The 27597-nt window shown below is 36.5% G+C and overlaps 1 protein-coding gene across 1 annotated transcript in view; it reads left to right on the top strand.

The window, feature by feature from the left end:
• Positions 1 to 2436: 2436 nt before the first annotated feature.
• LOC109260374 (guanylate cyclase soluble subunit alpha-2-like) overlaps positions 2437 to 27597 on the top strand; it is a 106066-nt gene continuing 80905 nt past the window's right edge. Inside the window, exon 1 of the mRNA XM_019438538.2 lies at positions 2437 to 2576. Within this exon, the coding sequence (XP_019294083.2) occupies positions 2514 to 2576 (63 nt within the window). The 5' untranslated portion in view covers positions 2437 to 2513. The remainder of the gene's footprint in view (positions 2577 to 27597) is intronic.

The following is a 27597-nucleotide window of genomic DNA, read 5'->3' as shown; positions in this document are numbered from 1 at the left end:
CTGCAGTTTCCAGACATCTAAGTATTTGAAAACTTTAAGCTATTACCTATTCATTCATGTGCATACAAGTGCTACTCACCAAGTATTTCTGACTCGTGTCTGGGCAGAAGGGTGGTTGAATTTTCCCATCGCCTTTGCACTGATCATGGTCATGCGACTTGTTTTGGTGGATGAATCTTGAGAAGCTCTATATGTCACATCTGGGACAAAGCTGTAATGGCTAGTGCACAGTTTGTCAGAACCTCTTTATCTCTGCCATGGCAACCAGCACCAGGTGGGGAGGCTCTATTAGCCTTTGTCCTAGAGTAGAGAGACACAGCACATGTTTCTCCCCTCTCCTCCGATCCCTTAACTCACATGAATTTGTAGCATGAATCAAAAATAAGCCTTTGTTATTTTGGGGCATTCAGATATTGAAGATATATTGTTATTGCAACATACTCTAGCCTAGCATGATGAAAACATCTTTTAGATTTTTTCTATATGTTGGATGTTTATGAATAATTGTGAGTTGCACAACTTGATAAAGGCCATTGTTTTTTGATGTCTATTTCTTGCCTAGTTTTTTTCAGTTTGTTTGTTTATTTATTTATTTATTTATTTATTTATTTATTTATTTATTTTGAGAGAGAGAGAGCACGAGCAAGAGGGGGCAGGGAGGGAGGGAGAGGGAGAGACAGAGAGAATCCCAAGCAGGCTCATTGCCATTAGCTCCAAGCCCAACACAGGGCTCGAACTCATGAATGGTGAGATCATGACCTCAACCAAAATCAAGAGTCAAACACTTAACCAACTGAGCCACCCAGGCATCCCTTGCCTAATTCTTGATCCTATTGTTTCTGACAGGTAAACTGACTTCAAATATTTGGAAACTAAATAAAAGTTTACGTGATCACGTATAGATTTTCATGTGAATTTGTTATATTGTGTACACATTTATCTTGCATTTTCTTAGAATTCTGTGTCATAGCCATTGGCAACTGATTGGTCCATATCCATACTACATTACACACTGCTAAAAGAAAAAAGTACAACATATAACTAATCTGTATTCTTACGGTACAAATTCTAGGAATACACATTTAGTGGAACTCAATCAACTTTAGCTGAAAAGATAATGAAGATGATGGCTGATGAAGAAGAGGATAGTGATTTCAAGGAGAGATAATGCTTCAGGAACATGCATGTTCACAGTTCACTGTAAAACAATTCAGTTTGTACAAATAATTTACTGCCTATGTGTTTTGATATCTGAAAATCAGAATTTAGTTTCAAAGTTAATGGCTCACAACATGTGGTATATACATAAAATGGAATATTACTCAGCTATAAAAAAGAATGAAATCTTGCCATTTGCAATGATATGGTTGGGGCTAGGGGGTATAATGCTAAGCAAAGTCAATCAGTCAGAGAAAGACAAATACCATATGATTTCCCTCATGTGGGATTTAAGAAACAAACAAGTAAGCCAAGGGGAAAAAGAGAGAGAGGCAAAGCAAGAAACACACTCTTAACTGCAGAGAATACACTGATGGTTACCAAAGCGAGGGGTGAGTGGGGGGGATCAGTGAAATAGGTGACGGGGATGAAGGAGGGCACTTGTGATGAGCACAGGGTGCTGTATGGAAGTGTTGAATGACTATATTGTACACGTGAAACTAATATTACACTGTTTGTTAAGTGAAATTTATATAAAAACTTAAAAAAAGTATATAGAAGTACAAAAGGATGAAATAAATAGGATTAGCAGAGGACATTGTGTTTCCAGGGAGAAATGGTAAACTGACACATTTTAGACATTCATTATTAACTGGATGTCTTTCTCAGTGGGAATTCTTTGGGAAAGTATATTTCAGTCCTTGGAGTAAGACCTTTCCAACTCACAATGCATTGTCTTTCTTTTCTCACCATATGATTTTATTTCCATATCTCTGGCACAGGAAAACAGGTGAAAATGTTGAACTTCATGATAGGTCAGAGGGTATTGGGAATAATGTTGATGCATGTTTTCTGAGAAGATTTTGGTGATCAAGTGATCATTTTGGTGTTCCTCGTCTCATGAGCTTAACTTTTTTCATTATATTCCCTGAATAAGCGCCAACAGAATTTAATGCAGTACATTTTTTAATACTCTATTGTTAGAATGCATTGACGCAATGAATTTTTTTGTGGAGGATAATTGTTTTGTGTTCCATTTGTTCCCGGTTTCAGTGATCATCTATGGTGATAACATTGATGAACAGCCCTGGAGTGAGATGTCAGTATTTGACGGTGGCTGATTACAAACTCTGCTGTGATTACACCCTGTCGTCTAATTTCTTACCTTACTGATATTTTGGTGACCTGTTTGCAGCAACATTTGTGATTGCAGATAGCTCATCATTTCTCCTCTGGCTCATTATGTTTGCATTATGTTTGTCTGATTGCTGCAGGTGGAAACAATAGGTGATGCATACTGTGTTGCTGCAGGACTCCATAGGAAAAGCCTCTGCCACGCTAAGCCCATTGCTCTCATGGCCCTGAAGATGATGGAACTTTCAGAAGAGGTGTTGACACCTAATGGAAGACCAATTCAGGTAACCTTCTCTACAATGTGGTTTGAGTAGTAGCATGCCTTTAACTGAAGGGGGCAAGAAATTCCCTTTTGAATTCTACTTACGTGTCCTACAGATTTAGAAAAGTAAGGAGGATGAGGCTTAACTAGAAAAAACTCCTAGAACACCAGGAAAAGAACAAATGGAATAAGATCCAAAATAGGAAAATGTATTTGAAAGGCTAATTGCCATGGAGAAAACAAAGAGCTAAAGACTTAGAGGAAAGAAACATTCATTGTCAGTTACCAACTCACCAGCACCAAGCAAAGATGGTGGTGGGAATCAGGGTCTCAGACATAATCCTAAGAAGTAAGAAAATGGAGGACCTGAACACTTACTTTGGGTAATGTACTGGTAGGTGTTCCTTATAAAGCCTTAGCACTCAGGGTTACCTGTGCGTGTTTTTATTTATTTATTTTATTATTATTTTTTTTTTATTTTATTTTTTATGTTAATTCGTTTTTGAAAGACAGAGACAAAGCACAAGCAGGGGTAGGGTTGAGAGAGAGGGGAACACAGAATCTGAAGTGGCTCCAGGCTCTGAGCTGTCAGCACAGAGCCCAATGCGGGGGCTCAAACTCACAAACGGCGAGATCATGACCTGAGCCGAAGTCGGATGCTCAACTGACTGAGCCACCTAGAGCCCCCCACCCCGTACGTGTTTTTAATGTGGCAGAGCTTGAAGGTTGGAGCTCAATAACTAAGAAAATTTAAAAATGGTAGAAAATGTAGCTCCTGGTATGTTGTACTCTTTTTGGTACTGATGGCTCTCTGCAGTCTAAGATTTACCTCTAAGAATGGACGAGGTCACCTACCTTTAGTCTTGCCAGGACCCAGTGGATCCCAGAAGTAATGTTACTGTGTCTTCTTAGAAACTAGAAATCTTGTATTTGTAGAAGTAACCATGAAGGTAAGACAACCCTTTTATAACAGCTCACCAGCTCTGAGTTTAAAATAAATAGAATGAAAGCCTTAAAAGGTACATTCCTAATTCTGGAGTTAGGGCAAATTAGATATTATGAATGTCCCTTATGACTAAAATTATTAAAATGCTGTGTTAAAAATATTTTTAAAATATTTAATACTCTTTAAGATTTCCAAAAACTGTTAAGCACATCACTGAACTATTACGAAGGCAGCTATGCTCACCACTATACCACCAACATGCATCACCGAACTATTAGGAAAGAAAAAATGTGCCAATTATGTTGCATGTGTAGATTGACAAAATTTAAGTGTGGAATTTAAATTAATTGCTTGGTCATGAGAAGCAATAGTAGGAAACTAGGAAACATTACTTCTTTCTGGAGGGAGTCAACTTCAATCCCTCCTTCAAAAAATAGCCATACGTAAAGTACTCTGGGGACTGAGTGGCTAATACGAAAAACAAAATAAAACAACTCCTCACTGCCCACCCCCCCCCCCCGCCAAAAAAAACCCTAAACCCACAAATTTACACAAGAAATGAAAGTATAATGGGTAAGAACCAGTGGGAACAATAGATAAGAAAATAGTGAAGTGTTATCTGATAAAATTTTCAGAGAGAATCAAAATGACAATGTTTTGTATAATTAAGGAAATGAAGAAGAAGCTTAAAAATGTGAGGCAGGAACAGTAGGTTTGAAAAAGAACCAGAGAACTCCTAAGTAATCAACATAATACTTAAGAAAAAAAAATGGTCAGTGGATGAATTTAAAAGCAGATTAGAGATATAAATGGAAATATAAATAAGATAATGTAAAATATAAAATATGTGGGAGGAATGGAGGACAGAGTAGGAAAATATATGTTCAGTTGGGGTTTCACATGGAGTTACAGAGGGAATGCAAAACAGGGCATTTTTTTTTTCCTGGAACAGTAAAAGACCTCAATCAGTTCTCAGACCCAGTAATCCTAAGGGATTCTACGAAGCCAAATCATAGGAATTCAAAACTGAACATGTCTTAATAATTCTGTAGTGTGTCGGAGAAAAGAGGGACTTGATACATGACGAAGGTGAAATTGATTTGTGGGGAAAGAATGGGCTATTCCATCAAAGGTTGGAGGACAACTGTTTATCCATGTGGACAAAAGTATTAAAACTGGATCTCTACTTCACGAAGCTGTACAGAATATAATTCCACCTGGGTTAAATTCAACCTGGGTTAAAGACCCACTATAAGGTCTTAAATTTATAATTTGGGAGTTTTTAACTCAGCGTAAGGAACATTTTTTTTTTGTAAACTAGTCAAGTCAAAACTTACCAAATCATACAGGAAAATAGGTGTAAATTTTTCTACACTGAAGTTAAAACCTTCCTGCTTATCAAATAACACCTAAAAAGAGAAAAAGATAACCACAAACTAGGAGGGTTTTTTGCAACACATTTAACTACAAATTCAAGATGGTGCTTAACTCCAAGGGAAAGGAAGAAGATGATGGGAAGACAGAGGAGGCAGGAAGGAAAGTGCAGGTAGGATTGTAGTGCAGAATCACCCATTTTACTACTGTTCTTTGATGTTTACATATATGTTTACATTTGGCAGTTTTAAAAAGTGGAAAGAGGGTTTTCTAACCATTCTCATCAGCAATAAAAATAGGAAAGCATGGAGCATTCAAAAAAATAGTTTAAGTCCCCTCAGGACATAATTATCCAGTTATTCAAGTATAGGAATGGCACTTCTACCACTGCCAGGAAAACAAAGTGATGCTGTCTCAGATCTGCTTCAAACTGCAAATATATACAGTCCAGACTGAGTTCCTATAAGTTCTTAAATTTTCAAGACTACTAGCTGGGCAGTCTTATCACTTGGGATTGTTTTTCTATGTTGGATTTTCTTTTATAGGAGATATAATGTTTGTATTGATTAGCCTTGTCAAAGCAAACTTAAATTACCCTAGAACAAAACCAGAGGATTGTGTTTTACGGTGTGCTCCTCCATATTTTTATTTGTGGTATGTAACATTACTCTGTCTCATGAATCAGATAGTCTTATTAAATCAGAAGAGGAAATGTCTATAAAGATTTAATAAGAATGCAGAAAGAATCATAAAACCACTTAAATCATAAAACCACTTAAATAATTTTAGCTTCATTACTTATTCATATTATTTGTGTGGTTTGAGATTGTTTTTGGCATATTAATTTGACTTTGAATTGCCTTCTAAGTTGGTGCCATGGGAACATTTCTAAACTTACTGAAAGAATCTTTAATTAAAAATGCTTGGGTGTGCAGTAGGGTTGATATGTGATCAGCTGATTGTTTACTTCAAATTATGTAAGTTTAGGATGCTTAAAATTTAAGCTATTAAGTTGCAATAATTGTTCAAAATAAAGTTCCCCCAAACCTCTCATATTTTGAAAAATAAATTGATAAGTTTACATGGTATTATAAGTCAGGTACCTCTCATTACAGGAAATAGGTACCTGAATTATCGGTTGGAATTGCATGCATGTGACTGGTAGTATCCTTGAATCATTAACTATAAAATAGGGGTGGCGTAAAAAAATTTTAAAGTAACAAAAGAATATACTATTTCAGTTATTCAGTTCATGATACTCAAGCAAATGACTTTTTATAAATACTCTAATGAGACTGAGAGGCTTGTTCTAGACTGTAGCTACAGAGCATTCACAAATATGGTCCATATTTGTGTCCATTTAAATTGGAAATATAAGTCTAAAGTGACTTTATTTAAGCCTGCTTTCATAGAGGGAAGCAAACCATAAAAGACTCTTAACCATAGACAACAGATTAAGGGTTGATGGAAGGTGGTTGGTGGGGGATGGGCTAGATGGGTGATGGGCACTATGGAGGGCACTTGTTGTGATGGGTACTGGGTGTTGTATGTAAGTGATGAATCACCAAATTCTCCTGAAACCAATGCTACACTGTATATTAACTAATTAGAATTTAAATAAAAATTTGAAACAAACAAAAGGCTGCTTTTGAAATTAATGATTATAATTTTTAACATTTTCTCAATATGGTGTTTATTCTCCTGGCTGAACTTGTAGAAATGTCAGCATTATGCTTATTCCACTCCCCTCGTGTAGAGAAAATCTGATTTTCTTACATCTTAAACTTAACTCTTGAAGAAAAGTACTATCAAATTTATATTCTTTTGCCCTTTGTTTGAACTAGCTATATTGTGACTTCACTAGAAAATTGTATGAATTCATGCTCTTCTTTAACCTTGTGACCCTAATCTTACCAAAGTATTTTGAACAGTTTTTAAGGCTGAAAGGCTTTTACTAATAATTTAACCACTTTTGATTAAAATAGCAAAATATTTATTACTTCTTGTGCTTTATTCCTTAGAAATAAAAATGTGGGTAGGAAAGAGAAGCTGCGTTGATGGACTGGAGAATGTGATTATATAGATTTTAGAAAGACCAGTGGCATTTTCACGATTTCAGGCTTTTGAAGAAGATTGAGTCAGCGTGTCCAAATATCTAAGTTTTACTTCTGGACTTCAGTTTTTAAAAAATATTTGCATTGAATTTCATCATACAGGCACACAAATTCAAATTTGCTTCATTAGTTCAGACAGCAGTGCATTTTATATAATGAGGGAATTATACAGAGATTGTGAAAGAGAGTTTTAAAAAAAACAATGTGTAATCATGTTGTAATAGTAATGTGTTTAGCAATCTTAATTGCAAATCAGGGAAATGCCATGAATCTTTTCTAACCGCCTAGTTCAAAGGCAGGAATATTAACATACAACTTATGTATACTACAATTTGCATGTAGTACATTAAATTGTAACTTGTGTAAGCTTCAACTGAGTCTTCTAATGAGTTTACAGGATTTTTTGAGATTATGAAATAATTATTCTCCAATTAATTGTTAAATACTTGTTATTTATAAATAATAAATGATGTTGTTACTTTAATATTTGGAGAGATTTGTTCCTTGCAAATATTGTAGTATTAAATTAACCCCATGAGATTACAGCCCAAGATTGTATTTAGGGAAAAGAGAAACTAATTATTTGGTACATTGATTGTGATTTTTTGATAAGTGTTTATGTGTAAAATTCTAATTTTATTTTTTTCCCTGACGTGTGTATTGTACTTACCAGAAATGTTCTATCTCTAGAACTTAAACCTAAGGGTTCAGAAGAACTACTTGGGCATTGTGGGAACTCACCAAGATACTGAGCCCAGTTATTCTCACCTCCCGTGTTTATCCATTAGACACGTTTGAAATTACTCTTAATCTTTTAGGTAATGCAAATAGTTGCAGTTTTGGTAAATTACTGTTTTATTGTAGCAATAATATACAAAGTTACTATTACTGGTGAAATTTATGGCTAAATGTATTTTCTAATACATCACTCTGTATAGTGAATTTATATGGTACTAGAAATGTGTTTCTGTGTCTTTAAAGAATATGTTTAAAGTATATTTTCACTGAGAGTTTACAGTACAGGAGGTTACAATAGGTTCTCTTTTGTACTTTGCTTCTGTTTAATTTTTAGAACTTAAGTCTGTATATTCGTTTCAGCCCTTCTAAGTCACTAATATTCCCCTCAACTAGTTATGAAAATCATTCATTAAACCTGCCCCCTTGATACTTCATGTTATCAGAGCAGTTTGTAGTTTTTTAAGTTTCCATTCATCTGACAAAACTTTTCATATCACTTTTATTTCCTAGATGGTATCAGCCATCATTAAACCCTTTGCTCCATAAACCCCTTGTCTAGAGCCTCATGGTCTATGACATTATCTGTGCTTTCACTTACTTTTTAGTCATGTTACTTGTCTCCTGTGTGCCTAATTCTTGTTACTTTTTGTGTGCTGGAGATTGTGTATGAACAGTTAGAGAATCATTCGAGAAGTAGAATGATGTTACCCTCCTGCAGGGAAATTGTATGTGTTCTTCGGGTGGGAGGAATCGCTTAGGGCTCTAGCAATCAGGGTCACATGATTTAATGCCAGGCATCCTTCCCCATGGGGGCCAGTTTAGTGTTTCACCTTATATTTTCAGTATCGCCCTTATACCTGGGGTGTTGGCTGCTAGGATCTCATCTTAAAAGTATGGAGGGTTTACCAAGGTGTCCCCCTTGGCCATCCTCAGACTTGGGTTTTTGTCACTGCAGTTCTGTAGGTACCATTAGAGTCCCCAAAGCATTTCTCTAACCTCACTCCCTTCTGAAGTCAGAAGATGCCTGTAGCGGACAAGCACCCTCAGATTTAGTAATCACCTCTCCCTGAGCTTCATCTTTGCCCCCTCCCCCCCGCCCATCTTGGTGTCATATTCTTTTCATTGCCTTGTGAGCTGACCTGCAGAGGGGTATTCAGATTATATAATCTGCTCTTCCTAGAAATAGAAGTACAAGGTCATGTACATTTTTTATAAGAGTTTTATTTTACTAATAATGATTCATCCTCACTAATCTACATTTGTGCCTATTTTCAACCGAAGTCACAGATGATACTATCTGTAAATAGAAAAGACCAAAACATCTAACTGTGTTTAAACTAGCCACTGCAGAGTAACAATAAATATCTGTTGAAGCACTTCGCAGTGTGCCAGGCAGTCGCCGATCCAAGGACTTGGCATGTGATAGCTCTACTGAGTCTTATGAACCTAAAAGGGCTCTACTGATATTATTTCAGTTTTACAGTTGAAGGCAAGAATAAGAAACATTCGTTAACCTGAGCTCCTAATTGCACTCTATAGGGCTTGTTAAATAGAAGTGTGGTAAATAAACTTCATATTGTCACAATTTTCTTACTGTGTAGAATCTGTTAAGTTAGACTTTTCATGGCTCTAGTCAAGAACAGTTAAACTACCGTTAGGTGTCCTCTTGAAGAGAATGGAAATAAGTAATCTATTTAAGAATTATTCCATCCAAAACGATTAATTTTTTAAATTATGAAATGAGGGAGATAAGTTCCGTGATGTGTGTGTGGGGAGGGAATGGCTGTCATTTCATCCTTATTTTGAAAATCACAGTCACCAGCCAGATTGGGTGAATCCTTAGCCACTTTACTTCATTGTTTTTTCTCTGTTTATTGTCCCTTTGGTTATTGTGGATTGTGACACAGAAGATGTATGTTTTAAAATGTTTACATTTTTTCCTAAGATAGTCTTTGGATTTAAACATCGTGTCTTATATTCTAATTCGTTATTTTTATGTTTTGAGCAAGAAATTTGTTTTAGCCATCGAATTGCACTTCTGGCCCGATGCTGCAGTTCTGAGCTGTAATAGAGCACACCTACTGCCTTGCAATCCTTCTATAAAATGTTGGCATAATGAATTAATAGACCTTAATATTTATGCTTTGCGCATGTCAATGAGCTAGAATTCCCTTCCTGGTTTGCTTTGGCTTTTGTCTTTAATCATGACTGGTTCTCATATAATATAGTTAGACTGATGATCACCTTTTTCATCTGTGGAAAAAATAGTTTGTCAGGCACACACTTCTGAAAGGGCTGGCCTTATTGAAGAGTTTTGTCATGATATTTGTCAAACAGATTTTCTAAGAAGTCCTTTCGTGAAAGTGTTTGCATATTTTTGCTACATGCAAAAAATAGCAGTAATACGTGTGTGAAAGGAAAAACAAAGCCAAGCAATGAAGGGAAAGTTAAATTGTTTGGGTGGAAACTGTGCACATAAAATACAAAATTGCTTAGCCTGGTTTTGTGTACTGGTTTCTACACTTCTGCATTTTCACAAGAGAAATGCACTTTAGTGGAGACACACTTTAAATGGTTTATAAAGTTATGCTGTTAAATCATGTCACGATGGGGTAAACCCTCCTCAAGAAGATATAATCTGTTTCATTTATTTTAGCCTGTCTGAGAGAGGGTCCCTCCCAGGAGTGTTTGTACAATGTCCTAAGAGGAGGCTAGAAATTATATTAGTAAAGGTGCTCCTTTTCGTTCGATTCTTGTATCATGTGCTTTAGAGTGTGAAGCCTCCAAGCAGTTAGGTAGCTCATATTTTTATTTATCTGAGTTTTATGTAAAGAATAAGAATCTGTCTGCCAAGTCTTGCTCCTAAAAAGACATTAAGATGTGATTTTACCAACCTATTGTGAGGGCAGTTAGCCCATTGTATTTTAGATTTTGGTCTCTCTGGTGTTATTGACCAAGAAGGTTTTTCTTTTTTACTGCCAGTTTAACTTACTCTCTTTTAAAGTTAATTGTGACATGTGCATATGCCAAGGCCAGCAGCTTGAATCTTATAATACCACCACTGATGTGAAGATAGCCAGATGGAATAATATGTGAGAGAGGAACGTGCTCTCTGCTTGCTAACCGTACTGTTAGGATTTATGTTTTTGATTTGTCACGCTGTCTTGAAATCTAATATCTAGCGCCAAATAAAAAATGTAAAAATCATTTCAAAGTAACTTTATTAGTTTTCCAAAATCACAAAATGTCAAATGACCTCTGAAAAATGACACACGGAAGAAAGTCACATCACCTGTAATTTGCCAACCAACCATCACCACATACTAAATTGTGTCGTATATTAGGACATCTGGGTAGCTCAGTCAGTTAAGTGTCCAACTTCGGCTCAGGTGTTGATCTCACGGTTTGTGAGTTCAAGCCCCACAACAGGCTGTGTGCTGACACCTCACAGCCTGGAGCCTGCTTCAGATTCTGTGTCTCCCTCTCTCTCTCACCCTCCCCCACTCACATCTGTCTCTCTCTCTCTCAAAAATAAATAAGTGTTTAAAAAATTTTTAAAAATAAATAAATTGTGTTTATTCTTGAAGGCTTTTTTCCCTGTGAATATACAAAGACATAGAAATAGAATATACAGACTTGAAGAGTAGATTATTTTAAAAATTGAGAGGACTTCATTCAATAAAGTGAAATTATGTGACACTGTGTACTATAGATGTACCTAAATACACTGCTGAGACTTGGTAAGTACTAGGAGGCATCTCTCATTGCTCTTAATTCACTTTGATTTTGCATTTGAGTTTTCAAGTCATAGAAAGGCAACTCTCTCTGGGTTGCAAATGTGGTAGGAATAATTCAGTGTCATGGGTGCTTTTAAAAGTCTGTTACCCTTTGTGTTGATGTCATGTCAGGCATATGGTAATTGTCTAGGTCACCACTATAATATTCCTTATTTGGAATGTGGTTTCCTAGCAACTCTTGCTTTTTCCTAATGGCTGAATTGATTTCTGCACATTTGTAATGCTTCCCACAGCATCAGAAATTGTCACCCTGTGTGCAAATGTTACAAGATCAAATTTACATGTAGATTCGTTTCTAAGAAATTATTCTGCTTTCCCACTTGCCTTTAATATGCTCATTCAAAGGTTATACCAACCATAAAAAATAAATTTCATAAAATCTGATGAATGCAGATCACGGTCTTTGGTGAAACATGGTAATTTTGACGACAGTGTCCGAAATACGTTTGAGTAGTTTCTAGTAGAAGGCCTGCTGAATTTGAAGAAATGGACTAATTTTGATGGTCACATGACCAGAGAATCAGCAGGTGGGTATAAATATTGGTCTGGACTCTGCTTTGAATGTCTCAGGGGACAAAAGACTTTCACTCTGGAGGCAGTTTGCAGTTTGCTGATTCTGGGTGATCCTTGCTGGAGTATTGCCCGGAGTGACTTTTATTCATGTGTTCAACAAATGGACTTTGAATATTTACCATTTTCTAGACAGGTGGTTAGGCACTCAGGATGTAAGGGTAATTAAACCAGATGTGGCCTTGACCCTCCATGGTGGTCTGGAACCAACACCTATAAGTGACTAACTTAATTATCAAATGGAAAGAGAACAGTGGATTTTTCTCAGTACTGTTTCCATCTTTCTATCAAGTGAGAAATTTGCATTAGGCTTTTGAAAAGACTTGGCAAAGACTTTAAATTCTTCTTGGAATACTCAAGATGTTGCTGTACATTCACATCTTCATTATTTTGATGTCTTTGTAGATTTTGTCTGTATCTAGGAAAGTGGAGTTGAGAGACATTGCAAACCAGCTATGCACTGGGTTGGTTTGGTAGTTTATATAGCATCTCATTCAGTCTACACAGCAACCATATGAAGGATACAGATGTAGTTTTTATATATTTTAAAGATCAAGAAGTAAAACATCAGGGGTTAAAAAATAAGTGTAAGATCATGGAGAAAATGATATGTATATTGTACGTCTTCTGTATGCCAGACTTTGTGTCGAGTGCTTTATACACTTTATGTCTTTTAATCTTGCTCACTCCTCAAAACCCTGCAGAGTAAATTTAATCTTATTATTTCTGTAATCTTATTTTACCTTTAAACAATTGGAGCTTCAGAAGTTTACATAATTTGGCCAAGATCATGTAGCTAGTCAGTTGCAGAACTAAATTTGAATACAGAAGCAAAAAAATCTTTGAACCTCTGTTATACCAAACTGACCAAGACCTTGCCAGAATGTCCAGAATAGAATTCTATTACCCAAATATTTAATAAGAATTGCCTTTTACTGAGCACTTATTATGTGCCCAGCATTATGCTAAACTAAAGTGCGTGCATGCTCCCTTTTCCTCTCATCTGTCTGTCCATCTGTCTATACACACTCCTATGTACCTACACACATATATGTAATTTATTCACACATATACATGTGTCTTATAAGCATGTCTTCATATTGGTGAAATATATACAGGTATTGAATGTTACCATGTAAGTCCTACAGCAATCGTGGACCATGAATAAGGTATCATCCTTATTTACAAATGAAAAAAACAGGACTCAGGGAGGTTAAGGGAGTTATTGTCAACTAAGAGTAAGTAGGTAAGTAAGAGTAGATTCCTAATTGGAATTTAAATCTGTTTGACTTCAAAGTCCCGCTCTCTAACCATTTCCCTAACACTGCCTCCACAATATAATTAGAATGTATGATTTCTAATCTTAGGACTAAGCTAATCACTTTAATCTTCCTTGAAAAAGAATGACTGCTTTTCTCTCTTCCTTAAGAAATGTTCGGATGTAGCAGCAGTGCAATGACTTGAAGACATTCTAATTTGAGACGAACCCTAGTGGCTGTAACTGTGCACAAAGATGTGGAAATGAGGATAATTATGTCTGCATTTAATATAGAGAGTTGAAAATTGGTGGTTTTCTAAAATTTCACAATCTCTGAAGGAAACGTTAAGTTGGGGATAATACTGAAATATAAACTTCTGTAATATTAGCTTCTTAGGAGAAATAGAAGATGTTACCTCTTCTTTGTGGCAATACAATAATCCCAAACCGGGAAAACAGATTTCAAACCACAACAGAGAATCCAAAAGAAATATTGTTCTTTAACACATTGTTTTCCAGATGGTATCAGTTGATTCTTTTGTATATTAAGTTATCCAAGATCACTTTTATATTTACAATAACCAAAGCCCTGATGGGAAGTAGGAAAATGTAGTAAAATAGTTTGATCACTCAGTCAGCAAGCATTTACTGAATCTCTCTCATGGACAAAACTACATAATTGAGTTGCATACCGAACTGTGGGAGTGCCAAATACTAATCTGCTTCTTTCTTGGCTCTTATTAGGTAATAATTCTGTCTACACAATACCACAACATCTGGTCACTTAAATCCATTCAGTCAAAAATGCAATCAGCCGCCCAGATTTTCAGACTCTAGGATTCCATTCAACTTGTTTGCTTTAATTATTAGTTTATCTGAAAGCTGTGTCAAATAGTCAGTAGCACTATATTTAGTTATTTCAACATGCTTGGCAAGCACCTTACCTAAGAAAAGGTACAGACATGGAAGAGAAAACACAAGTCCTGCTTCTCATGGGCCCTCAGTCAAGTGTTTGCACACTTGTGTGGCGTTCTCTGTCTCCTGTTCTGTTTACGTTCCCCACCCCCCGCCCACCCTACCCCCCCCCCCCATCTCCCTTCCTGCACTTCTCTGCCAATTTCATAAAACTGCTTGTCATTTTCCTCTGGGCTACCTTAGATTTATTTACACAAAATAATATTGTTATGAATAATGCACATAAAACAAAAAATTACTTAATGATACTTGTTCCCTTAGAAGAAGGAACTTTTTCTGCCTTTAACCCTGAAGTTTTATATTTGTTGAAACTTTCCAAATAATGTGCATGAATTACTTTATATAGTCATTTTTCTTTCTTTAAGTGTATTTATTTATTTTGAGAGAGAGAGCATGCATAGGAGGAGCAGAGAAGGAGAGAGAGAGAATACCAAGCAGGCTTCACGTCGTCAGCGCAGAGCCTGATGTTGGGGCTTGAAATCACAAACTGCGAGATCATGACCTGAGCCAAAATCAAGAGACGCTTAACTGACTGAGTAACCCAGGTGCCACCTGCATGTATCAGTAGGAGTTATACAGGCAGTGCTATCATGGACTGTTATTATTTCCTTCTCTCTATAATTTAAAAAGTATAAATACGTTTTTAAAAAAAGGTAACACAAACTTTCACCTATGTATTCAGTTCATAAGGAGTAATCAGCAGATAATGCCTAAAACTGAACAGGGTCCAAAAAATTTATTGGTTAAAAATTATTAGGAACATCAAATCTTTTTGACAAAAATGGGCACTAAAGCATTTGGCCAGGAAAATGAGGGTTGGTAGAAGTAATGGTCATAAAACTACACTAGCAGAAATTAATATAAACAAATATGTGATTACTGAGTCACAAATCCTGACTGTAAAAATTTAAATGGGAAAGAAATGATGCCATTTAAAATATTTTCAGAGGAACACAACTAGGAATGTAAAATAATACAATCAATTTAACTGTGTTATATAGAGAATAGATCAAGGAATTAAATTTACTTAATGGAAGTTCAGAAAATAATTCCTCATGATAAACTTCAGCATTGGTAAATTTCTGCATTCAATTGAATTCCTTTGCCTGGATCCAAGTGTCTCAAACTATAACTCTTTTATTAGTTATAGTAATTACCTGATGTTCTAGACATGTATGCTCAATAAATTGAATTAAAATTTACCAAGTGGTGGGAGAAAGGAGAGAATTTAGTTGTTATGACATTGATAGCTATCATATCTTTGCCTGTATGTGTGTAATTTCTTCTCTCTGATCCTTCATTGTACAAGTAGTATGCTTTTATATTTGCCATATTTTTGCCATGCCATTTACCTGGTCACCAGTAGATACACCGAGTTCTGGAGTCTGTGTAAATTTATAGTGGTCTCCATTTCCTTTATTATATCTTCTCATATTCTTCTTTTTTCCCTAAATTTGCATATTCAGAATCACATCTTTTGGAAATTGCTATCCCAGTGCTAAATTTACCACTTAAGGCAGAAATTGTGCTACCAAAAATACAATGAAACTAAGTGGAACTTCATCACGCTGATACCGAGAATACATATTGTGACGTTATGATACAGTGTGATGTCTGCATTATATGCAGTGGGGCATCCTGTGCTATATTGAAATTACTTTACTCTTTAGCTGTGCTGTTACAGCAAGCTATATCTAAACAGTATTGCCTATAATTTTTCTTTCCTTTTTCTATCTTTTTAACCCTAAATTGTGAAAATGCTTATCTTATGATTAAAAAGGCATGCCCTGGGAAGCAAGAGTAATACCATATTTTTAAAATATGTACTCTATTAGGAGTCTAAGCATAATATAGCCTTTTGTCTTTACTGAGCTGGGCTATAATGCCCTTCCTTTTTTTTTTCTTTTTCTCTTATAGTATAGCTTAGCCAAAATAACCAGAGATGGTAATTATACGGAAACTTAGGAAATTCATTGTATTTAATTAATTTGTATTATAATTAACTATTGGTGATTGTTAAGATTTTAAAAAATAGAAAATTTGGAGGACAGTTCTCTCATTCCATATACACTAAAACAGGTATAAAACATTAGGTAACTCAGCAATGGAATCTTAACATTTGAGATTTACTGTGAAAGCTAATGAAGAAGGTAAGGCCAGACAGAAGCGGGAGAAATAATTTTACAGTTTTTGTTTTTTCCCAGCAGCTGCTAATTATGATAGAAGAAATACCACTTGGAGTCTTTTTGAGGTTTTTATATAAAAGAAGTAGAAAACATTGCACAAAGCTGTGTCAGGAAGTCCAATTATTTTGACCTCTTGAGTGTCATTTCTCTATTAATAGAATATTACCATTTTTACTGTTTAGTTCTTGTAAAGAACTATTTTCTCCCAATTCCTGAGTCTTCCTTCAGTGAGAGACTCTCATGATTTAGGGGGCAACTGTTCATGTAGAACTTGGTCAAAGTTGACAAGTAGATTTCTTCTTTTAACCTACAGCTTTTCTGTTAGGGTGGGTCAGTTTTTAGCTTGCACAAGGGAAAACACCAGTATGTTAGTACCCTTCTGTATCCCCATGCCTCTTCCATCGCATCTCTAACAACATGTTTGCTTTTGAAAATATGAAAATATGAACGTTTTTAATATTTCTTATATTTGTTGTCATCTTCACTTGTGTCAAAGAAATTGATGATAGAAAAATTTTAATTTACACTTTGCCTGAGTATCAAGTTATAAATACTATGAATTTATTTTAGGAAGCTATTCTAAAGAAAAATTTTGACATTAAAAAAATTTATGCTCGCGTGCATGATAATTGTACGTTTACCCGTTGTCTGTCAGCCATTTTGTATTCTCCCATTCCCACTGATATCAGCATGACCTGCAAGCCTAATCCCTTCATAGATTTTCAGTCTTTTATTTGTTTTCTGGCTATTTGCCTTCTGTTTGCTGAAGGCACAAAGTGAGTGTCTTAAACGCTAGAATTTTATTGTCTTACAGTTCTGTGGCTAGAAATCTCAGATCAAGGCATTGGCAGGGCCAGGAGGCCCTTCTGAAGGCACTAGGAAAGGGTCTGTCTGTAGTTCTTGATCTGGGGACAGCATAACTTCCAGTCTTCACATGGTGCTCTCCTTGCGTGCATGTCTGTCTCTGTCCAGATTTCTCCTTTTTGTAAGGGCATCAGTCTTACTGGATTAGAGGGCCCCATGCATACTCCATCCAGTATGACCTCATCTTAACCAGTTCCATGCACAATGATCCTATTTCCTGCATTAGGTTACAGTCTGAGGTATTGGAACTTAGAATTTCAACATATGAATTTGGGGCAACACAATCCAATTCACAACACTTTATCTAGCCTAGATCCCATTGTCTCATATCTGACTCAACACTGTTCCTGACAGCCCTCTAGTTTTGTTCTTGTTTATCTCCTGTCACACTGGACTACCTAAGTAGACCATTCTGGGTCTGGAATTAATGAGCATTATTGGAGAACATGATGTAATCATGATAAATTATGTTACAAGTGCATGGCTTTGAATGCAACTGGTCCCTAAATTCTCAGGGGTGTCATTTTACTATCCTCTGGCAGTGACCGTTGCTTAATATTTTTCACTCTTTAAAAGGGTTTATCTCCTACCCTTGCTACTTCTATTCTCAACAGACTCTTACTTTCCAAAGAAATAAAATGATAGAAGGTATCAATATGAATGACTGCACCTTTTCTTCCACACCACTCTCCTACATAGTCCTTTCTTCAAATGTTTTCTCCTTGGTCTCTTTTATCTCTCCTACTCAGCTGGTCCCCATGTGTCAACAAAACTTCTTCTGTTATTAATACGAAATTTTCAGAGATTGAAGGCTTTCCTCTCTAACTCATTTTCCTCTCATTTTCCTTTTCTATCCATCCTTCTTGGCCAAACTTCACTCGTGTAAGTTCATCACTGACAGTCAGATTCTCTTTAGTGACAATTAATTGCTTCTTCTTAAGGAAATCCATTACTTTTATACCATGTCACTGTTGCTATTTAATATTTCCTATCTTGCAAATAAATCCTTTATGTATATTATAGTCACCATTAATGGGTTCTGAAGTAAAATGTTTTGTTATGTAACAAATTTAAAATAATAAATTTTGGGATTTACCATTAAAAAGTTTATGTATATTCCTGTGTATTAGGAATTACACTGTAAGAACTTTCATATGTGGGATGGTGTCTTCATCTTTGTACATTATAGTGCAAGCAGTTTATGAATATTTTATTGAATTAAATTAAAACCGAAACACTAATGCAAAATATTCATTGTGACAAATAGGGGAAATGATATCCTGGTATATACTTACTCATTCTTTATTCATTTTTTCATACATCACTTTCCATCTAAACTATTTATCAAGATACTGCTGTGTGCTTGATACCAGATCCTCAATAGGTAGAGAAAACTGCAATTTACTGTATAATTTTATTCTATAAATAAGTCCATTATGATTGTATTTGGAGAGCATATATGACTTTATATTTTAAATTAAAAGGTTTATTTTTTGTAGACTTAACATCTAATTGACTATATTTGTGAACTTTTATAATTTTATCTTGAATATTTTAATAATTCTTTTGCACACCTCTCTTCTTCCTCCTCCCTTTTTTCTCTTATTTTTTATTCAAGTGTAATTAACACAGTGTTATATTAGTTTCAGGTATATAATATAAAAAAAAGTTCTATACACTACTCAGTGTTCATCACGACAAGTGTACCCTTAACCCCCTTCACCTATTTCACCTATCCCCCACCCACCCTTCCCTCTGGAAACCATCATTTCTCTACAGTTCAGAGTCTGTTTTTTAGTTTGTCTTTTTTTCCCTTTGTTCATTTGTTTTGTTTTGATTTTTTAGTTTATTTATTTATTTTGAGAGTGATGGGGATAACACAAGTGAGGGAAGGGCTGAGAGAGAAGGAGAGAGAAAATCCCAAGCAGGCTCCACACTGTCAGCACAGAGCCCAATGTGGGGCTCATACTCACGAGCCATGAGATCATGACCTGAGCCAAAATCAAGAGTCAGATGCTTAACCAACCGAGCCACCCAGGTGCCCCTGTTTTGTTTCTTAAATTCCACATATGAGTGAAATCATATGGTATTTGTCTTTATCTTATTTCACTTAGCAGAATACCCTCCAGGTTCATCCATGCTATTGCAAATGGCAAATGTTCATTCTTTTCTTCATGGCTGACTAATAATCCGTGTATATATGTATATGTGTGTGTGTGTATACACACACACACACACACACACACACACACACACACACACACACATCCCATCTTCCTTATCTGTTCATCTCCTGAATGACACTTGGGTTGCTTCCATACCTTGGCTAGTGTAAATAATGCTGCAGTAAACATAGGGGTGCATATGTCTTTTCAAAGTTTATTTTTTAAAATAAATCAGAAAATTTGTGTAATGTCTGCAAATGGTCTGTTAATAACCATAGCTCAGGACCTTGGGTTGTAACATCATACTACTCTTGTCAGTAGTCAGTTACATTGGAAACTAGGTCCCTATGTCAAGTCTGAGGATGGAATCCCTAAGGGGCTAGGAAAGTGATATATGGAAGTATTGAATCACTGTATCAAACACCTAAAACTAATGTAATACTGTATGTTAACTAACTAGACTTAAATAAACATTTTTTAAAAAGAAGAGTGAGGAGCGCTTGGGTGGCTCAATCAGTTAAACATCCAAATCTTGATTTTGGCTCAGGTTATGATCTCACAGTTCATGAGTTTGAGCCGCACGTCTGACTTTGTGCTGACAACAGAAAACCTGCTTAGGATTCTCTCTCTCTTTCTGTCTGTCTCTCCCCAGCTTTTGCTCTCTCTGTTTCTCTCTCTCTCTCTCTCTTTCTCTCTCTCTCTCTCTCTCTCTCTCTCTCTCTCACACACACACACACACACACACACACACAGAATAAACTTTAAAAAAAAATTTTAAATTTTTTAAAAAAGAAAAGTGAATAATCTAATGACCAGATGAGTGTCACTAACTAAAGGAGAATAAAACCTCATAATAGGGTTTCATAAACTGGGGTTAATTAAACTGATCATGTCCAATTCTACTGCCCATACTTTTCTGCCCAAGCTGTCGAGACTCTAGAAATAGAGCGGATTCTTCCTTTTGATTTGTGTACATTTTAATGTCTTGAATCTAGAGGCTACTTCTGAAATTCACTGAAGTTACCAAAGATTGAATAATTAGCCCTTTCTCTTATTCACTATTATTAGAGTCATTATCCCTTTGCAGTAAAAAGTACAAAATGTACCAATGATTGGGCTATTCAAACATTTTCCAGGGCAACATTATCCTTTCAGGACAGTATCCTTAAAGAGGAGATGTGTGAATTAATATGCAGTGGCACATAGAGCGAATTACCCAGGCATCATCTTTTCATTTAAGGAGCATGCACATGATTAAATTTCAGAGTTAAAAATTCATCCTTAAAACTTAAACTTTAGAAGAATAATGGATTGTATTTTATAGCTGTCAACTTGATTGACAAGTATGACCCATCAAGTATGTTTCTATTCTTGTAATTCAGGGACACTCCAGAAATATTTCCTAAGAGAACAGAAAGAAATATATGGAGGGGAAGAAAAAAAGAAAAGGAATAGCCTTTCTCATTAAGAACATACTCAAGATAAAATACAGACATTTTCTTACATACACTATGGTCCTAAAACCACTAGGCTGGAAAATGCCTCAGTTGTGGGGTGATTGGTATAAATCAAATACTTCATTCTTATGTAGCAGCCATTTATAGTACTGAATAATTCATTTAATTTTTGGTAGTGTCGTTCTACATTTTTCTGCAATTGGAATTGGTACTACATTTTGTAATTGCAGGAAGGGCTTATCTTTCCTGTACAAGAATTCAGAATTTTAGCTTTGTAATAGCTTATTGAAATATTCATTATTTTATTATGTTGTCATTATGGCACCTTCAGTGCTCAGTGTTTACACGTGGCTGTGCTGTATTGGAGGTCATCTAAGCCATGCGAGTAGATGTGGTTCTCATCTCCCACCTCCACAGTGAGACGGACAGACGGACGGCACTGCAGCCTTGGAGACTGTGTTCTGTGTGGAATTTTACAGCTTCACGACTTCTGTCTTGGTGTAAGAAAGACGGGAACTCCATTACCCTCTTTTTAAAATGAGATTTGGTTAACATACCATAACATTCACCTTTATAAACTGTACAGCTTGGTGGACTTTAGTATATTCAATTAGTGTTCAAAGTTGTTTGACCATCACTAATTCCAGAACATTTTCTACACTTCAAAAAGAAACACTGTACTCATTAGCAGTCACTTCCCACTTCCCTTTCCTCTCCATGGCCTCTGACGACTTCGAATCTTTCCCTCTATAGACTGGCCTAATTTGGACATTTCATATACATGGAGTCATTTATATGATTCCAGCAAGTGGCCTTTTGTGTCTGGCTTCTTGGGCTTAGCATAAAGATTTAAAAGCTCATCCATGTTGTGGTATGTATCAGCGTTTTTATGGCTGAATGATATTCCATTGTATGGATGTGCATGCCACATTTTGCTTATCAATTCATCAATTGAGTGCCCTTTTGGTTTCCTTTTTTTTTTTCCCGCTATGAATACTGCTGCTCTGAGCATTCATGTACAAGCTTTTTTTTTTTTTTTTTTTTTAACATTTATTTATTTTTGAAACAGGGAGAGACAGAGCATGAACAGGGGAGGGTCAGAGAGTGAAGGAGACACAGAATCTGAAACAGGCTCCAGGCTCTGAGCTGTCAGCACAGAACCTGACGCGGGGCTCAAACTCATGGACCCCGAGATCATGACCTGAGCCGAAGTCGGACGCTTAACCGACTGAGCCACCCAGGCACCCCTCATGTACAAGCTTTGATGTGAACACATCTTTTCAATTCCCTTGAGTACATACCTAGGAAAACTTGCTGGCTCGTATTAACTCTGTAGCTTTTTGAGGAACCACCACACTGTTGCCCAGAGCAGCTGCACCACCTTGCATCTGACCAGCAATGAGGGTTCCAATATCTATACATCCTCACCAGCACTTGTTATTATTTTCCCTCTTGAATGCCACGTATATTTTTTAATGTTTGTTTATTTTCGAGAGAGACAGAGACAGGGCAGGACTGGGGGAGGGACAGAGAGAGAGGGAGACAGAATCCGAAGCAGGCGCCAGGCTCTGAGCTGTCAGCACAGACCCCAACGCGGGGCTCAAACTCAAGAACTGGGAAATCATGACCTGAGCCAAAGTTGGACGCTTAACCGACTGAGCCACCCAGGTGTCCCTTAAATACCATGTCTGAAAGGACAGTGTGCAGTATTCATCAAATATTTATCATGCAGCTTAATTTTTATGGCAATATTCTAGGATACTCTACCTTTCTATGTATTATTGTCACTAATAAGTAGAAATAAGAAAAATATAAAGGAGACTGGAAGATTTGGAAGGGAGCTAATGACCTTCACCCCATACAGGATGGAGCTGAATTCTTATGAGGTTACCTTCAACCCATACAGGATGCAGCTAGTGGATATATGCTTTTGCCTGCCATAGACAGAGAGCATTCCCTATGCCTTCTAGGAGGAACCCCTGGCAAAGTCCAGTCCACACGGCTCACAGGAGTGTGATCTTGAGATGTAACCTTACACTATTCTTTCGTACTTCTCAGTTTCATTCCCTTTTCTCACTCCTGACCCTGGTATCGTCTTCCAAACAAACCACCTACACCCAAGACCTTATCTCAGACTCTAGAGAAAGGCAGACAAAAGCATATATCCACTAGCTCCATCCTATGTGGGTTGAAGGTTACCCCAAGGTTATTAACTGCCTCTCACTTCCAGGCTGCACCAACTCACCCCAGTAAACCCCACAGCGTTAGAGAAACTGCAGGGAAAAAAGTCAAACAAACATACGAACACGGATAGGTGAGAAGATAGCAATGCAGAGTGAGTCCAAGAGCTTCTAGAACTGTCCACAGAACTATGGCTGAACTCCATCATGGCCCAGAGGCTTCCCAGTGGAGCACTGGAAGGACCTGGTAAGCATGGGGTATGTAACATGGCTCCTTCCACAGCACAAAGGAAAACCTGACACCCAAATATTACCTGAAACAATGGATTTCAAATATTTTTTCCTTACAAACAACAGTAAGAAAAAAAAATATATATATATATATCATGACTCTCGGGCATACAGAGACAAAAATTTATTAAACAATATACCTTAATGTGTACAAAGCAATGTAATATTTTCTGTACTATGCTGTTACCTTTTGTTTAATTTAAAACATGCCATTCATAACTCTCTAAATTATTTTTGAAATTAACCCATAGTTTGGAAAACACTGGCTGAAAAGATAAACTGATTTACTAAGAAATTAAAAAATAGCTTACTAGTATAATTAAAATCATGTGGCCTGGACCCCCCTACAAGGAAATTTTTAGACCTAAAGGTCATACTCTCAAGGTCACTGAAAAGAGTAGACTGAATTCTTAAGAAATTAGAAAACAGGGTTGCCTGGGTTTATGTTCCATGGTTCTGAATATCATCTGTCAGTGTTTCAGAATCTGTAAATGGGTAGAGAACATCTAGCTCCATAAGAGAACGAACTGGGTAGGAACACAGAAGGGCCGAATAATGAGGTGCTATGTCTCCTGTTTTTCCCTTGGCTGTTTTGTTTCCTGCTGTCCCAATTCATGTGTGGACAGTGAGGAGATGTAGTGCACATCTTGTGCATAGGTACATGCATACATTCACAGCCAGCTGTGTGCGGCTTATCCTTAGAGCTGGCTGGTGTAGTATCTCAGGATCTGTTTGCATTTTATGTTTGTTTCAGGGTTACTGTTTTAACAGTTGTCATTTCTAAGCTTCTTTTCTCCTCTCGTAGAGGAAGAGCCTTTTGGTCTCTTAAGAGCAGAGCTCTATTATCGTAATCACCTTTCAGAAAAGAGAAAATTACCTGTAATTTTTATGCTCTGAAGGTGTATCATAATAATTTAACCACCCACCTTACCCTCCAAATCAAATGGTGATTTTTTTTTTTAGAAGAAACTACTTTGTTCTTTCCTATTTCTTCATGTTCTTCAGAGGAAATGAGAGTTTGAGAATCTGGGAAATCCCACCCAGCTTCTGCGAGCTCTGGCCACCTCTTATTACTGTCAGCTATTGTGTTTAAGAATATGATTGCCACGGGAGTCCACAGCACAGCAGTTGTAACACACTCTGATAAAAGGGCACTGTTAGGGGCTAAATGAACAAGTGAGGGATAGGAACCCTCACATCAGCCAGAACCTTTCCATAAGGTCTTTTGCAATTACAAACACCACCTTTGCTAGTGTAGACAGCCCCTTCTAAGAGTTCTGCCCCTATCCCCCAAGCACTCCTATGAATCTCTCACGGGAATGAAAACACATGTGTACATGGGCACACAGAGACATACATACCACTGAATCTGCAGGTACCCATTAGTATTAAGATCTCACAGAATCCCAGTTGTAATTGAGTATCGTCCAATTATTGTAGGAAAAAAACACAGGGACTGCTGGGTGGGGGGAAGCTTCTTTTGCCATCTGTCGCTGGATGTCTCTACCTGGGTTCACAACTGTTTCCAAGAAGCGCCTTTAGTAGTAACCCGTAGGTAACAGTCGCCTTCTTCATGTTACAGTAGAGCTTCTATGATAACAGTTCTGAAGCTGATTTCATGTGATGTTACATGAGTGTCCTTTGAAACTTAAGTTTGTTAATGAGGTAACTTTGGGAAGTGCTGTCCTACTGTGTGAGTGCTGGTAAAACAGGTTAGCATTTTCAAGAGTCTGACATGTCTCAAGGTTAAGGAATTTAACTTTTCAAACCCAGTGTTTCCCACGTCTATTCATATATAAAACATCTTTTGATAGCTTGAAAGACAATGATTATTTGCATAGCTCAATATGGAAAACAGTGTTCTAGCCAGAGTGCCATTTTGTTTTTTCCTGGATGACTTTGCCATCACTTTTTCTATGATGCTTTTTTATTCTTCTAAGTTCTCTAGTAGAACTTTGGCATCCCTTCAAACAACAAACCTTCATCTCCTGGATAATTTCTTTATTGTACCACCATTGTCTCCTTCAGTGATATTAGCTGTAAACTACAGGATCATGGCTATTTGTATATACAAATTTAAGAAGTCCCCATATCAATTCTTGATTCTTGTCCTTTGATTCACTTGGCATATCAGCGTGGCTTTTTGTTCTCCAGAGGCGTGAACTCCTTCTCTCCTTTCCTTTGTCCATCTGGCAGTTTTGAGTCACCATTAAAGAGTTGGAGTTGGATGCTGGAAGGGTGAGGTGTCTACACTGGTTGGGAGAAGGAAAACAGAGGATATAGATGTGCATTTGGTTATTATCCTACTTCCCTGATTATAATCTTCATGTCTCCAATCAAATATCATCATCATCATTTTGTTAGTAGGAGTAATAGTAGTTTGTTTAGTGTTCAGGCCAAGCATATGTGAGAACACATGTCAATGTTTTCTTTGGTCCTTTCAGCAACCCCATAACGTATGCCTTGCTTTTCTCACTTTACAAATAGGCTTAGGTAAATGAAGTGACTTTCCCACTCACATGGGTAAATGACAGAGCCAGAAATCATACATAGGTCATTTTAGCACAGAGCTTTTGTCCCTCACTGTAACTGCTGCTCCCCAGTATTGCTCTCCTCTTATAAGCCAGGTGCTGACATGCTCCCAGATTTCAGTAGCTTCCACTCTGGGTTCTGCTTTACCAGGACTGCACCTGAACCTTGAGCCAAAAAGAAAACACTTGTTATTGAATCTTAACTGTGGTGCTAAAAATGGAAACTCACCATACATTTCTCTAACAGATGTTGATGATGACTATCAAAATAATTGAAAATATCCAATTTTTAAAACAAAGGCATAAAAAGGGTAAAACTTGAATTTACATTAGATGGTAAACATATTTTCTGGCCTCAAAATAGATCCCTTTGATTGTCCTTAGTGCAGAATCACGATAGCATTTAAGGAATGCTTGTAGAACTTACTGGCAAAAGACAGAAATAGTTATCCAAATGCAAGACATCACAGAGACCATGAGGGGCAAAACTGCAAATGTAGTTTGTTATGAGAGCAGCTGTGTTGCATATTAAGACAGTCTTCATGCATGGTTAATTATTATTTATTGAGTATCTGTTGTGTACAAATGGGTGACTCATTAAGAAGGAAGTTGCTATGGCATAAACACTGATTAACATTTATGAAATGTCATAAAAAGTATTTTAATATTAAAATCTCAATCCTTTGAAATACTGACACATTGCAAAAAGGAGTAATTAAAATAAATATTTGATGGAATTTTATTGTTTAAAATAGGATGAAAATCAATGAGGGATATAATACACAGTGATATAATAAAGTGGCTAATATATAACTACATATTTTTTGAAGACGGCAAAAACCAATTAGACACAACACTTCTCATTTATTTTAATAAACATTGTGTGTGTGTGTATACAACTATACTACACATTACCCAAAACTGTTGTAGAGTTTAGTAAGTAAGACTCTTTTAAGTACACATGGCATTAAATAAAAATACAAGAGGTAAATAATTTTTAATTTGAATATTGTGCTCTGGTAATTGCTGGTCCCACTTACTGTGAACTATGTAGGATGAGGAAATCTGTGCCAAAGAGGACAGTGTATCCTCTCCTGTGTACATACTCTGTTAACACATGGTGAATTTTTTCCTTTTTTTTAAATTTTAAATTTTATTTTTTAAAATTTACATCCAAATTAGTTAGCATATAGTGCAACAATGATTTCAGAAGTAGATTCCTTAGTGCCCCTTAACTATTTAGCCCATCAAGCCTCCCACAATCCCTCCAGTAACCCTCAGATTGTTCTCCATATTTAGGAGTCCCTTCTGTTTTGTCCCCCTCCCTGTTTTTATAGTATTTTTGTTTCCCTTCCCTTATGTTCATCTGTCTTGCCTCTAAAAGTCCTCATATGAATGAAGTCATATGATTTTTGTCTTTCTCTGGCTGACCAATTTCACTTAGCATAATACCTTCCAGTTCCATCCATGTAGTTGCAAATGGCAAAATTTCATGCTTTTTGATTGCCGAGTAACATTCCATCGTATATATATATACCACATCTTCTTTATTCATCCATCCATGGACATTTGGGCTCTTTCCATACTTTGGCTATTG

The sequence above is a fragment of the Panthera pardus genome, unplaced genomic scaffold (assembly GCF_024362965.1).
Source record: "Panthera pardus isolate Hobbes unplaced genomic scaffold, ASM2436296v1 HiC_scaffold_12, whole genome shotgun sequence".
Lineage (NCBI taxonomy): Eukaryota > Metazoa > Chordata > Mammalia > Carnivora > Felidae > Panthera > Panthera pardus.
Note: the sequence above shows the minus strand (reverse complement) of the source record. Positions and strands in the feature narration are given on the sequence as shown.